General features: G+C 50.5%; 1 protein-coding gene across 2 annotated transcripts in view; it reads right to left on the bottom strand.

Moving 5' to 3' along the window:
- Ptpn14 (protein tyrosine phosphatase, non-receptor type 14) overlaps positions 1–13,786 on the bottom strand; it is a 94,338-nt gene that overhangs the window by 21,621 nt on the left and 58,931 nt on the right. For both annotated transcript variants that reach the window (XM_005374719.2, XM_013519964.1), the window contains 5 exons: positions 13,371–13,453; positions 10,552–10,609; positions 7,497–7,575; positions 4,107–5,569; positions 242–385 (listed from right to left, as the gene is read on the bottom strand). In XM_005374719.2, the coding sequence (XP_005374776.1) occupies positions 242–385; positions 4,107–5,569; positions 7,497–7,575; positions 10,552–10,609; positions 13,371–13,453 (1,827 nt within the window). The remainder of the gene's footprint in view (positions 1–241; positions 386–4,106; positions 5,570–7,496; positions 7,576–10,551; positions 10,610–13,370; positions 13,454–13,786) is intronic.

Raw genomic sequence — 13,786 nt, 5'->3', positions numbered from 1 at the left:
ATTTGCTCTATAAAAATCCCTAGAAAAGGCCGGGTCCTTGGCCACCCCTTTTGTCTCTCTCTCTTGAACAGAAGCTTTCTTTCCCCCCGTAAGTATATTCTGTTCTTAACCTCCGGTGTTCCCAAAATTCACTCTTCAGTTTTAGAGAACACGAACCAGACATCTAGCAGGTTGGGAGTTTCTTTCCCCTATATCAAGACCCCTGAGAATGAATCACACATCAGACCAACCCGCCACTTACCCTCTCATCCATGGGGATTCGGGTGGCATCGTGGCGACACTCTTCCCGCCCCGTGACCCGGGCCACCGAGAGGCCGTTCAGCGCTGCCAACATCAGCGGTCTCTTCTGCGCCTCCAGGCCTGCCATCTTCTGCTTCTCTAGATTCTTGCAGCAAGAAAAGGCATGTTCTCAATGTTTACAGTGCCGGCAGAGGGCTGGAATGTGTTTTAATCTCCCCAAATCTGCAACTCCCCAGCCAAGGAATGCAGGTCATCGCTATTAGCAGGGCAGTTGCAAGCTCTGCCTTTCTTCCCACGGTGCCCGAGGATGCCAGCACTTGCTGGACTCCTGTGTTTTTATTTGTAATTAATTCATTCACTCATCAGATAAAGATGAACAAACACACAGTGTTACACAGCGCCCACAAAGGGGGGGAGGTGCGACAGGCTTTAGAAAGACGGGCACGGGAAGACCCAACGAGGACAAGAGAAAACCACACGAATAATCCGATCCAGTCCAAGGATGGGCCTTTCCCACAGACAGCTGCAAAGCTTTCAAAACTGCTGTGCTGTTGATGGAGAGACAGAGGCAGATGTAGAACAAGAGGAAAATCTTCCTGGGTATCCACTCCATCTTAAGGGTGCAAATCTCATATTTAACCCCTGGTCCCCGTCCACTGACGGGCACCAGTCCCAGAAGCACAGGGATGTAGTGTTTAGCAAACTCCTGGTCACATCCTGGCCTCCCCAGCGCCCACTGTCTGCGCCTGGTTCAGTGAGGGCCTGGCTATGGGTGCCCCGGCTGTCCTCAAGGCTGAGGGAGGTACGAAGTCAGCCCACTGAGAGCAGCTCTTAGAAACAATTCTGTCTTGGAGGTTAGAGGGTCTTTGTTAAGGACAGAAAGAGGCGAGCTGAGTTTTTTGTTTTGTTTTATTGCAGCACTGGGGATTGAGCCAGGGCCTTCGCACTGAGCTACATTCTCATCCCTTTTCATCTGGACATGGGGTCTCACCAAGATGCCCAGGATGACTTCTAACTTGGAATCCTCCTGCCCCAGCCTCCCACAGAACTGGAATTATAGGCATGCACCACCACGCCTGGCTAGAAACTGTGTGTTTTATGGAGGTTCTGACTGACACTGAAGCACCAGCAATCTGCAGACTCTTCTGGGGAAGGGTTTCTGTTAGCCCTCATTTCTGTTCAAGCAACTAGAGACTTTTTTCTCATTCTGTCCTTTATAAAGTCCGGCTCCAGGGAGGTGTCTCTCCTCAGTCAGGGTGCTAGATCACATGGGGTGAGCGGACCATTCTAACCCGGAGGGAAATGAGTGGTCACAGAGTAATGTCACCTCCAGCCAGAATGTGGCCTTTGAGTGGGGGGCACCCCAGCTTCGAGGTGATCCAGCAGCAAATACAGGAGCATCTCAGAGCTGGGCAAGCCCTGACCAGAGGGAGGAGGAGCCACAGACTTCTAGCTAACAGGAACCCTTTCTGACGGCCTGAGGCCTCCCTCAGCTCCAGGCAAGGAGGTGGGGGCACAGGAGACTTGGGATTTACCTTTGCAGTTGTTTGCTTAGTAGTTCACTTCTGTGAAAGATAATTCCCCCCAGCACCTCTTTTAGTTCGAAGTTCTGAGAAAGCAAGAGTCCTGGGGAAATGATCCTGAGATCCCTGCCTCCTGCCCTTCCCCCTCCCCCTCCCCCTCCCCCTTCCCCAGGGGACCCCAACTGCGCCTGCTTGACACAGACAGGATCTCGCCTGTCTTTGGAGGACTCCTGTCTACCTGCCCACTGAAACCCGAAACCCAGGATTCATCACAGGAGGTTCCTGGCTCCCACTCAGCCTATTTGCTTCCAGCAAGGACAGAAAAATGCCTTTCCTCTTCTGCGGCCGACTTCCTGGTGGGGGCTGGGAGCTGACTTCAAGGCCTCACAGGAGGAAAAGCCAGAAAGGCGGGGGCCCTGAATCATACATCACCCCACCAGGGCTGCACACACCGAGGCTGCCCCAGGGCACATTCTCCCCACACCTGCCCCCCACTTCCAGGTGCTTAATGTTCCGCACTGCTTTCCCACCCTGACAGAACTGAGATGGGGGGATGCCCTTAGGTTGAGGGTCATGGTTCTGCAGTTAATATCCTGGAGGTGCTGGGCTCCATCCTGCCTGGCCACCCGGTCCTCCTCTAAGGTCGGGACCCTGGCTGAAGGTCGAGGCACTTCAGCTCCTGTGTGTACGGGATTTGAGAGGAAATGCCACAGGGAAAATGGGATAGGACTGGCATAATTATGTGCCCGAAGCAGAGGTTGGTGGGTGAAGTTTGCGAGTCACTATTCTCTGCATGGATAGAAGAAAACAGCATTACGGAAAAGATAGCAGAACCCCGTGCTCCTGGGTGACCCTCATGGGGACCAGCACCATGGTTTTGGCTCCAGGTGCTTTGTTGAATGTGGTAACAAGAAATGGGGAAAGAGGGACTTCGTGGAGGCCATAGGACCACGAGGACATCACTAACCACACTCGGGAGGGGAAAGAGCTAAGCTGAATACTTGGACAGAATCCAGATTCTTCCTGCTAATGCTGCTTTTAAGAGGTGTGGGGGCAAGAGCCATGGAAAATCCCTTTAGGCCCATGAGTTACTTTTTTCCAAGCTAGGAAGCTCCTGCCACCAGACACCCACCCGCAAGTCTCACTCACTCCATCCCCAGCCAAAGGCACTCCTTCCGGGAGGCCCAGGTACACCCGTCACTTTCCCTTCGGCTTGCAGAAGTGGGAAAAGTTAATGCAGGTTCCAAACTCAGGGCTGCCGGACTTTGCCAAAACGGAGAGGCCGAGACCGTGAGTGAGTCAGCCCAGCAACTCCACTTCCTTAAAACTGGGGCCGGCTTGGACTTAGAAATGGAGTCTACAAGCCCCAGCCAAGCCAGTGTTAAGCTCCGACCGGTCTGGGCTTCCCAGGTGGTGCAGCTGGGTGAACGAAAAGAAGTCAACCTGGTTTCATTAGTTACAGAATTAAATTACTTTCTGAAGAAGTGAACATTTCCAGGACGACAGTAATGGAGGGTTTGGTTGGGTTTTGGCGACAGTGGGGATCGAACCCAGCACCTGTGCACTGCAGCTACATCTCCAGCGCTTTTCTTCATTTTTTATATGAGTCAGGGTCTCCCTAGCTCTAGGCTGCCAACACGGAGCTCAGGTTTGTGATCCTCCTGCCTCAGCTTCTCAGAGGGCTCTAATGATCCTCTAAAAGCAGACCATCAGAAGAATGGATTAAAACATGGTATTTGCTACAAAAAAGGACAAATTTGAGTTATGTGTAGGAAAACAGATGCACCTTGAGAATGGTAGGTGAAATAAATCAGACATACAAGCTTAACCACTGCACGGTTTCTCGTAGATGAGAAACTCAATGTACACAGAAATTAAAGAGCAGAATAAAAGTGAGGTAGGAGAAAACAGGAAAGTAGATCTTTTTAAAATGAGAAGGGGAACCAGAGATGGAGGAAGAGGGTAGAAAGAGGAGGAGAAATAAAAAGAATTAAGATGAGCTGGGCTGGGGATATAGCTCAGTGGGAGAGTGCCTGCCTGGCAAGCGCAAGGCCTTGAGCTCAGAGTCTTGGTATCAAAAAACAAGGATGTGGGGGACTGGGGATTTAGCTCAGCGGCATAGAGTCTGCCTGGCAAGCGCAAGGTTGTGAGTTCAATTCCTGGTACCAGGAAAAAAAAAAAAAACAAGGATGTGGTTAAGTACAACTCCACACGAGGAGTGTGATCATTATGTACTACAAACATACACTAATAAAAATGTGAAAATTCAGTAACAAAGAGACAAACCTGAATGGCCTCACACCTGCATGGAACCGTGGATGGCGCTGGGGCAGGGACACTTACCCTCAGCATCATCTCCCGCTCCACAATGCTGTCCTCCAGGGAGAACATCTCGGACACGGGCCTCTCCTTCACCGGCTCCTTCTTCACCCGCTCCTTCACGCTGGTGAGGTCGGGCTCAGAGATGGACGGGCCCAGGGCGGAGCCATTGACAGCCAGCTGGTCGGCCCTGGAGACGCTGAGCGCCTTGGCGGGGCCGTGCCTCAGCATCCGGGCCCTGGCCGCGGCGGGGGCGAGGGTGCCCTGGTCCTGCCTCAGCGCCCCGTTGCTCACACTCTTCCTGGGCCCCGGGTACTCGGGCGGGGGCTTGTTGGGGATCCGGGCCAGGGCGGCCTGCAGCTGGGCGCTGTACTCCACCTTCTCCTGCAGCGCAGGCATGTGTGGCGGGGCGGCCACGGGCGCCTCCTCATCCTCGTCCTCATCCTCGCTGCTGTGGATCAGCATGGTGGCATCAGAGAAGGTTTTCTGGTGGTGGAACTGTGGCAGCTGGGCCGCCTCCCCGGGCGGGCCCTGCTCTCGGAGCGTGTTGCGCCGAGCCATGGGGCCGTGCAGCGACTTCAGCGTCATGGCTTCCATGCCGCGCACCATGCTGCTCATCACCTCCAGGCTGTGGCGCTTGGTGGCCGGACCGTGGTGCCTGGTGGCCGGCAGGGGCTCGCTCACCTCCTGCAGGGACTGGTGCACCACAGGGGAGCTGTCCTCCTGGAATGTCTTCACAGACAGCTGCACCTTGCGGGTCACCAGGTCGGGGCTGCTGCCGCTGACATACCTGTGGCGGTGGCTGGCCAGGTCCGGGGTGCTCGTGGCGGGACGGGGACGGGGGTAGGGTGGTGGCGGCCGGAAGAGATAGTTCCTGAGCATGTGGGCCGCGTGGTAGCCCTGGGGCCCCTGCAGCTGCATGTTGGCCAGCTCCGGGGTGCTCACCGTGTGCGAGATGGCGCTGGCCCGGGGCTTGCTGGGCACTGCGCCACTCTTGGGGTTCATGTGGTCGGCTGGACTGACCAGGGCGTGGCCGTAGCCCCCCTGCGGGGTATAGGGTGCAGTGTAGGGGTGCCTGTCGCGCATCTCCGGCTGGCTGTACACCAGCTCCTCGGGCTGGCTGTAGGCGTGCGCGTTGAGGATGCTGAGGTTCCGCAGGGACTGGCTGTGGCTGTCCCCGTGCACCACGCCCCTCTTCATCTGCCGCATGACCGTCTCGTAATCGGGGGTTGGCCGGTAGGACGGCACGATGATGGCGCTGTGCCGGTGGCTGGGGATGTAGTCGGCCCGCATGATGTCGCTCCCGGGGATGCTGAGGTTGGAGGACACAGGGGAGGTCTGGATGAAACTCTGGGGGCAGCTGAGGGAGGTGATGCTGTGGACGCTACACACGCTCCCGTTGGTGACAGTGCCATTCAAGTAGTTTAAATCCAGGCTGTTGTGAGAATTGCAATACAAGGCCTCTTCGTTCCCATGGAAAATGCTATCTACAAGTCAAACACACACAGGAACCTTCACACCACCCTGTGCCGATAAAGTTCCTGCCCACTTAATTTAAGTCAGTCATGAAAGGAGAAATTCCATGACCTCCGCCCACACGCCCCACTGAACAACTGACAGTATCTCAGGCAGACGCCAGCATATAGAAGGAACTGTCCAGAGCACACTGAGAGGTCTGAGCTGAACAAAGAAAGGCACATAGGGCACAGCTCTCGATTTTGCCATGAGCTTTGTCACCAGACCCCAACCGCGTCCCTTGCGTTGGACAGACGCGTCCTTGTGTGCCTGGTTCAGCTGTAACAGGACTGGATATTTGGGCCAGGAAGTCAAGAACTTCCCTGAAGCAGTAGATGGGAAATTACCCAGTACTTGGACTTGCTCTTACTGACTACAACAGAAATGTCCCTTGACCCAGGGGACCGCTGAGTATTCACAAAGAAACAGCCAGGAGATCAGCCCGGCTAGGTCGTGCTAAGCAGCAATGAACGGAAGGCAAATGACCAAGAGATCATTGAGCCATTCCTGAAGTCTTCCTCTAGCTCTGATTTCATCAAGGGGGTCAACTCAAGTAGAAAAAGAAAATTGTTATAGTTAAAAGCCGAGAGACAGAGAGAGACAGAGAGAGAGAGAGAGAGCGCAGAGGATTTCTAAACTAAGGTCCATTCATTCCTATTCCTCTGCAGGCCCCACACTCTAGGCAGGTAACCTCCAGCCAAAACACTTCTGTGACCTAGTCACGATCATGTTCACTATTTCAGCATGCGACAAGCAGAAAGGCAAAATCAGAAAAGGTAAAAACAGAGATAGTAACAGCAAGTATTCAACTGTTTGAAAAGGAGGGGTGTGGATCCAGATCTAATCGGAAGAGCCAGGCAGGAAAAACTAAGAGAACCCAGAGGCCAAGGTGCTGCGATTTATCTGCCTCCCACAGAGCTTGGTATCTTCCCCTGGAAGCAGAGGAACTTTGCTTATAAAATGTACTCTCGTGATAAACAACTTGATGGTCTCAGTTCCCCGGCTCAAACTTTCCTATCACAGAGGATTCAACATAGCCAAGAGGTGGTAAAACAGAAACTTATGATCCATTTAATACAATATCAGCATCCACGGTTTTCTGCCATCTCATCTCCTTTACTGACAAGGGATTGGTGTCAGGATTCAGAGGTGCCGATCTGCATATCCCAATGCCACCATCTACCTCTCTATGTCCCAGTTCCCATATCTGTGAGACGGCAGTAATAACGGTACCTGTAGTTTATACTGAGGATTGAATTAGTACTTAGAGAGTGGCTGGCATGCCACCATTGCTCTGTTATTGTTAATGGTTATCACTGCCACTGCTATCACTAATGGAATTGGGCTCTTTCATGCATTTTTTCACGGGAGATGTTTTGGGAGAAAAAGGAATAAAACAGATTTTGTTTACTCTGAGAAGCGACGATTAATCGCACTGAGAAAGAGGTTGGAGAGATAAGCAGAAAGCTGAGAGAGGCTGGGCCTGTTTTTCCCGCTTGTCCTGGAGCCTGTGTTCTCTGTCACCGAGACACCTGCTGCTATCGGCTTCCGACACTGGCAAGGAGGGCAAGCGTGCTCAGCTGGGCTCCGTGGTCCCGGCCTCCCCAGGCCCACGGACAAAACAGAGAGGACAGGAACCTGCCCAGTGCCTTGGCCTCGGAGCCCCTGGCAGCCAGTTCCAGGAAGCTGTTCTTTTAGGAGTAACTGATCTTCTATAAGCATTTCACAACCTGACATGCTGGCTCCTGTCACTCAGCCAATGGCCATGCTCGAAGGAAAGCGTCACCGTCCCTTAGGAAAGAGAAGAACTTCCCAACTCCTACCTGGTGCTCAACTTTCTGCGTTCGGAAGGGACAGGGCCGAGGGACAGGGCCGAGGGACAGGGCCGAGGCACGTTACCTTGTGACGTGTGTGTTTCCGAGTAGTGCTCGCCGCATTGGACGTGTATGGGAGGCAGGATGTACGGCTGTTGCCGGGGCTGGAAGAGAGGACACAGCAGGCTGGGAAGGCCTGGCAGACGCTCCCCAGCGCCAGCCCGCCACCTCCGGCTACAGGAAGCCCTGATCCCCACTCCACTCATCTGCACCCCGCCCCACATCACCACGAAGCCCAGGACCCGTGAAACAGCAAGGGAGAAACAAGGAAGTTGGTTTAAGGTCAAAAGAGCAAGAGGCCACAGTCCAAAGCCTGGTGCAGCTATTCATTATCTGTGTCTTCTACGCCCGCCTTCTTAACAGGTATAATGGGAACGGGGACCTTAGGATGACCCAGCTAAGAAATAAAAAGGAAACCTGTTTCATTCTATTCAAAATTGGCCCCCTCCTGGGGCCACAAGCTCCTACCCATCAGCACAGACCCCGGTTCACAGGTCCACAGCAACTTCAAAGAGGTACAGGGTTATTAGTGTCAGGCCGGGCCCAGTGGTGAAGTGACATAAAAATCCACAAAGTGACCCGTAACGAGCCTGCAGTGCTCACAGCCACTATTCCTCCTCCACACCGCAGGAACAACGTGGAAGACGCCAGGCAGGGAGCACACCTCACCCCCGCACACACTCTTTTCCACTAGACTCTTACGGGCGGCCACCGAGGGGCGACCCCATCACTGCCTGCTGCAGGAGAGGGCAACACTTTGAGGGGAAGAAAAAACAAAACAAAACTTTGATGGCCTGACCACTGGGTGAGCAAAGGAAATACGGCAATTCCCAACTGCGACCTAGAGCAAGTCATTTAACTTCACTAGGTTTCGAGTTCCTGTCCATCAAACAAACATGGTTTCTTCCCTGAGCTCAACCACTCATTTTTATCCCGGTATCGGGGTTCCAGGTAAGGGACTCTGTCTCATGGAAGTGTATCTAGATAGAGGAGTTCGCAAGTCACTAGACAAGGTGATTGTCTGTATTTCCACCAGCCTTATAGATGGAACTTTAAAAATTAATGCTTCGTGAGGAAGAGAATGGTGACGAAGCCGAGGTCAAACGAGAGGCCAAAGCCAACAGGAGCCCCAGTTTCCTGACATCTGGCATCAAAAGGGCAAATAAAGAAGGGAATGCAGACAAGGGGCACAAAGCTTCAAAGGAATCAAGAGAGAAGAAACAAAAACATTGAAATGAAATGCACCCCGGGGAGGGCCACTTGGTACCAGAGAAGAGGTGCCATGTCCCTGTTCCTAAACATCCTCAAGGGTTCGCCTGGCTGATTTTTGAGTTGTAAATTAAAAATAGTTTTCCTCTCCTTGACAATACATAATTCAACTCCATCTGTCCGCCCTACGATGGTCGAATTTAAGGTTTTTTTTGTTTTTGTTTTTAATAGTGAGGAGAGATTTGTACACAGCAAAGAAAGGAGGGTTAACACCTCCTTTTGCTCTTATTTTAGAAAAGAAATCCATGAAGTGACTGTTCATGCGCTGGCCTAAGTGTACGGGCACAAAGTAAGAAGAACTAGCTCTTCAAATACCACTTAAGCATTATAGTATTAATCTCATTTCCATGTCTATTCCCATATATTCTCCCATTTCTTTCCAGATCCGCACATACAGAAACAGATCGGGTGCTATCACACAGCAGCAGAAGGGGAAAGAAAATCAGTGACCGGCACCCTGGCCAGGGACAAGGCGGTGGACAGACAAAGAGTCTGGACTTCCTCTCCCTTGCTGCAAGAATTCTTGTGAATGTTTTGAACCTAGTGTGCAGGGGGAGGGGGGCCCCAAGTCTGTCTTCATCCCAATAAGAATGGTAAGGCTCTGTCTCCTTTCTGGATAACTGGGACCAGATCAGAGCCCAAGGTGGCCTTTCACAGTCTGCCTCTCATAGTTTCGTGGACATAAATGCAAAATGATCTTACTAATTAGAACAATGGATTGTAAAGAAAAGGAAATAAATTAACAAAGAACATAAGAACAGAGAAACTAGGGCCATGAACGAATTCACTGGTGCTACAGGGGGAGCCCAGCATGTCCTTTGGATCTCCAAGGCAGAGCACACGTGTGAGGGACTGTAACAAGTGGCCAGGCTTGGGGGCTCTCCAGGGACGCCACTGGCCCAGCTCTGGGCTTCAAGAGTCCATGTCTGTGCATTTTCCAGAAAAGAGTAATTATCTTCAAAACTTTCCTTCTAAAAGACAAGCTAGAAACTATCAGTGGGGCTGTGCTTCATACAAAGCTTCTATGTGATGCTCCTATCAGCTCAAAGGGATTATTCATCTAGAAAAATAAAAGGGCCACATATCTACTTCATTTGTGCACAGAAAGTCATAACCCTGAAGAATTGTGACTAAACAAGCAGAAACTTTTAAAGGAGACCAACGCTTACTATCTGCCCTATTATCCTTGAATCATCCTCAAAGTAACAAGTCTTAGACCACACACAAAATGAAAAGAGAAATTAAAATAGAAAAGAAAACCTAAAAGATTAGGGGGGAAAGTGGATCGATTCAAATGTTTTTGGCTAATCAAAGCCTTAAAATTAGAACATGTTCAGTCAATCATTCCCATCCAAGACTCTACCTGAGACCACTTACTAGAGTCACTCAATTTTTGCTCATTTAGGAAGGATTTTCTGACTAGCTTATTAAGTTCATTCTACAGCAGGGAACACGAAAGCATTAGTGGAGCTTAGAACGGAAGCAATGTCACTATGCTATGACCACAAGAGATGGAAAGTGGGAAACAAGGTAGAAAGACAGCAGAGAATCCTACCGGAGGGTTCTGCTGAAGACAATGGCACACTGCGCTGGAGTCAGACCTACAGGGAGCCCCCGGAGCTGCCTTTCCGGAAGTGAAGGGCACAGATGGGTATCGGGGGGCACAATGGATGCTCGAGACACCTCCTGGCAGGCTGATGCCCTCTGCGGTCTCACAAAGCTCGCCCCTGCCCACAAGGCCCCCGATCCCTCTGCCCTCCAGCCCTTCCCGCCAACGGTCGGTCTGCTGGATCAGAAGATGTCACACTCACCAGGGAGGACCGGCTCCAGGTGGGCTGGCGTCTGATGGGGGGTGGAGAATTAGACTGCCTATGTGAAAAGTTGGAAAAAACAAGAATGGCCATTATTACTGATCAGCTATAAAAAGGGCAGACAGATTAGGGAAGAAGGAAAGGGAAAAATGGCAAGATCAGCCAGACATACACCAAAACATCCACACTGTTCACGTCTCGATGCTGATGCTAAGAAGCATTTTCGCTTCCTTTTTTATTCTTCTCTTTATTCTCAAAATGTCTGGAACTTGTGCTACTTGAGTAATAAGTTTTACCAGCTAATATTAAAAGAATGAGATTTATTTTTAAAGAAATAAAACTGAAAAACACCACTATTATGATGACACAGGCATTAAAAAATTGTACTCTTTGTACCTTAGTGGCTGTTTAAATCTCTGATAATAAAGATTATGAGGAGCAAAAAGAAAAAATATCTTTTAAAAATGCTTCTAGTCAAATGAAATTCCAAAATTGGTAAAATATTTTTCAGCATGAGCATATAAAAACACTTCTTGTTAAGATAACATGTAGTACAAATATTTTTCTGACAAGATCCTTTTTAATTATATTTTATTTTCTTCTATTGCTAAGGAAGTATACTACCACTGAGCTACCACATACCCTTAACCAGACTGCTACAGCCTGAGCACCAAAGGGATGTACACAACAAAAAGAAAGAAAAAAGCAGAGCTAAAAGTGAATGGGAATGTGGAATATTGTCCAATTCTTAAAAGCCGAAGTCAAAGATGTTTTTGACCAACGGGTCCCAAGGGCTGTAGCAACATTTCCCCAGTCCGCAGTATTATCATAAAAAAATAAAATAAAAAACAGGACATGAAGCCTTTATCAAGGTAAAGTTCTTGAAAGGACTCTTGTTACTCTCAGATCGCCCCCTTCCTGACTTCCTGATCATACAATGTTTTTTAAGCTACGATGGACACGACAGAGCAATGTTGAACTTTTTAAACAGCTGGCCGGATAAAATGTCACCAGGCCGGCATGAAACACGCTCCCCTCGCCTTTCCTCCCCAAAACGCAGGAACTACTCCCCTGGAACGACACTAACAGATGACAAACAGGGGCCCTGCAGAGACAGAAAAACCAGTGACCATCTGTCAGAGGTGAGAGCATGGACGGTCCCGGACAAGGACTCTGCGCCCCCATGGAGGAGGAGGCCACTGAGACGATGCTACTTCGGTCAGCTCTGGAGGGATGTCCCACTGCTTAGCAGGTCTGTGCTGAGTGCATGAAATCGCATCTAGAATTTAATCTGCATGTGACAAGACAGCCCCAATTTTTAATCAGATTTTTAATCAGCCCCAGGCTCAAAAAAATTAAGCTATATTACGTACATGTGCCAATTCCTCACGATGCATGTCATCATTATGCACTGGAAACACGTACTACTAAAATAAATGTTTAAAAAAAAAATTTCTAACAGGAACCTCCCATACCACATCAGGAAGGAGCAAGGAAGGCCTATTATAGGAGTAGCATGAAAAGCAATTTCTTCTTGGTTTTCAGTCTCATAGGTGAAGTTCAGTAAATTAGAAGAAAAGATCATAAAGGGAACACCCTCAGGAAGTCACCCCGTACAGCCAGTTGCTGAGAAATGGGTAAGCCAAAGGGCTACAGTGAAATCCCTCTTCTCAGCACAGTTTTTGATTGACCCTGCAGAAGTCAACTACAGAACTCTTGTTAATGTCAAGGACACCCTGACAAGTCAAAGGAAAACAGCAGAGTAGAACCGCACAGAGCAACCAAGGAATCTGATCAAAAATGGTGTGCAGCGCGCATGTGAGAACAGGGCTGTGAGAAACGCACTGCTGCCTAATTTGCCATCCCCGTCTCGGGCCTTCTGATTCACCTGGAGAGCAGATTTACTGCAAGGCCTAGGACTGTCACATACACTGTCAGAGCCCGGCAGTGACCAAGTGCAGAGCCTCCGTCCTATGGGGAAAAAAGCTGGCCATGACCCAGTCATCCAGTTCTCTGCACCTGCTGGAAGGCGACACGCTACCCTTCCTGGCAGTGCCCCCGTGGGAGCGGAGAAGCGGCTCGTCCTTGTATCTACATCCCCGATGGCTCTTTGAACCCAAATTAAACACCTTGGGTGCCCAAAGCGCAAGGACATGCTGCTGAGAACGTCTTTGAAGACGACCAAGGTAAGGGGACCGAGGGAGCCCATCGTGCGCTCTCTGAGGTCAGGCCACGTGGAAACAGCCCACATCAGATGCCCCTTTATTTCCAAATTAAATTAAAAAGACGATGCGCAGATTTGCAACACCTCTCAGTGTCTTCCACATCGCCCTCTAATTACCCTGGCCTCTCATTTGCAGGCAGATGGCACGACCCAGGAGCGCACGCAGGGTTGGCGCGCTGTGCCCTGTGTGAGCTGCCGGGGCCGGGGATGACAGTAGCGTCTTCCCTTTCAAGCCGGCGCTGGCGTGTCACTGTCATCACCTCTGAACATGCCCCGCTTCTGACACGAGGGCCACCCCGGCAAATTGGGCACCGCACGGCTCTTCCGAACTCAGAGCCGAGGCTTGGAACGGCACTAATGCGGCCCACCCATCCGGGCGGCCAATTTGTGAAGCATTTTTTCTAGGCGCAGACTACACTAGCCAGTCTTTGTCATTAAAGCCTCCCTTCCTGCCCGGCCTTAACCTGCTTCTTTGGCTTCAGCAAGGATCAAGGCAGAAGAACAAATGGAAAAAGTGATCTACAACCTCCCAGAAGCCCACGGATTGGATGTGACCAAGCTACCTTGGGAGAGGGTGGGATCAAGGTCTACTTACTCAGTGCAGATTTTGTTTTGCTTATAAAACTTGTGCCGTGTGGTAAATAACCGGGAAACGTACTTTGCATTTTCAATGTCATCCTTGGGAAAGAAGAAAGGGAGGGGAAAAAAATAAACATATGCTTGATTAGATATACATTGCGTTAAGATTCCCATACCATATCCCTGTATCTCAAGTACAAACTAACCTGCTGCACCAGAAGGCAAAGGACCTAAGAATCTCAGAGGCAGCGCCCTAGAAAGCTGGCCCGGAAAGGGCAGAGATGCTGTCTGCTAAAAACTTCTGTGTCCAAGGCTCTGGTGCTGCACTCGTGAACTGGGATACTGGGATGTCCTTACCTAACTCTAAGCCCAGGGCTTCAAAGACAAACAACTGAATCAAGGCAGAGCCAAGAAAAAACACTGGACAGAGAA

This window comes from Chinchilla lanigera, unplaced genomic scaffold (assembly GCF_000276665.1).
Source record: "Chinchilla lanigera isolate Chin_1 unplaced genomic scaffold, ChiLan1.0 scaffold00005, whole genome shotgun sequence".
In the NCBI taxonomy this organism is placed as follows: domain Eukaryota; kingdom Metazoa; phylum Chordata; class Mammalia; order Rodentia; family Chinchillidae; genus Chinchilla; species Chinchilla lanigera.
This window is presented reverse-complemented; position numbering and strand designations above follow the sequence as displayed.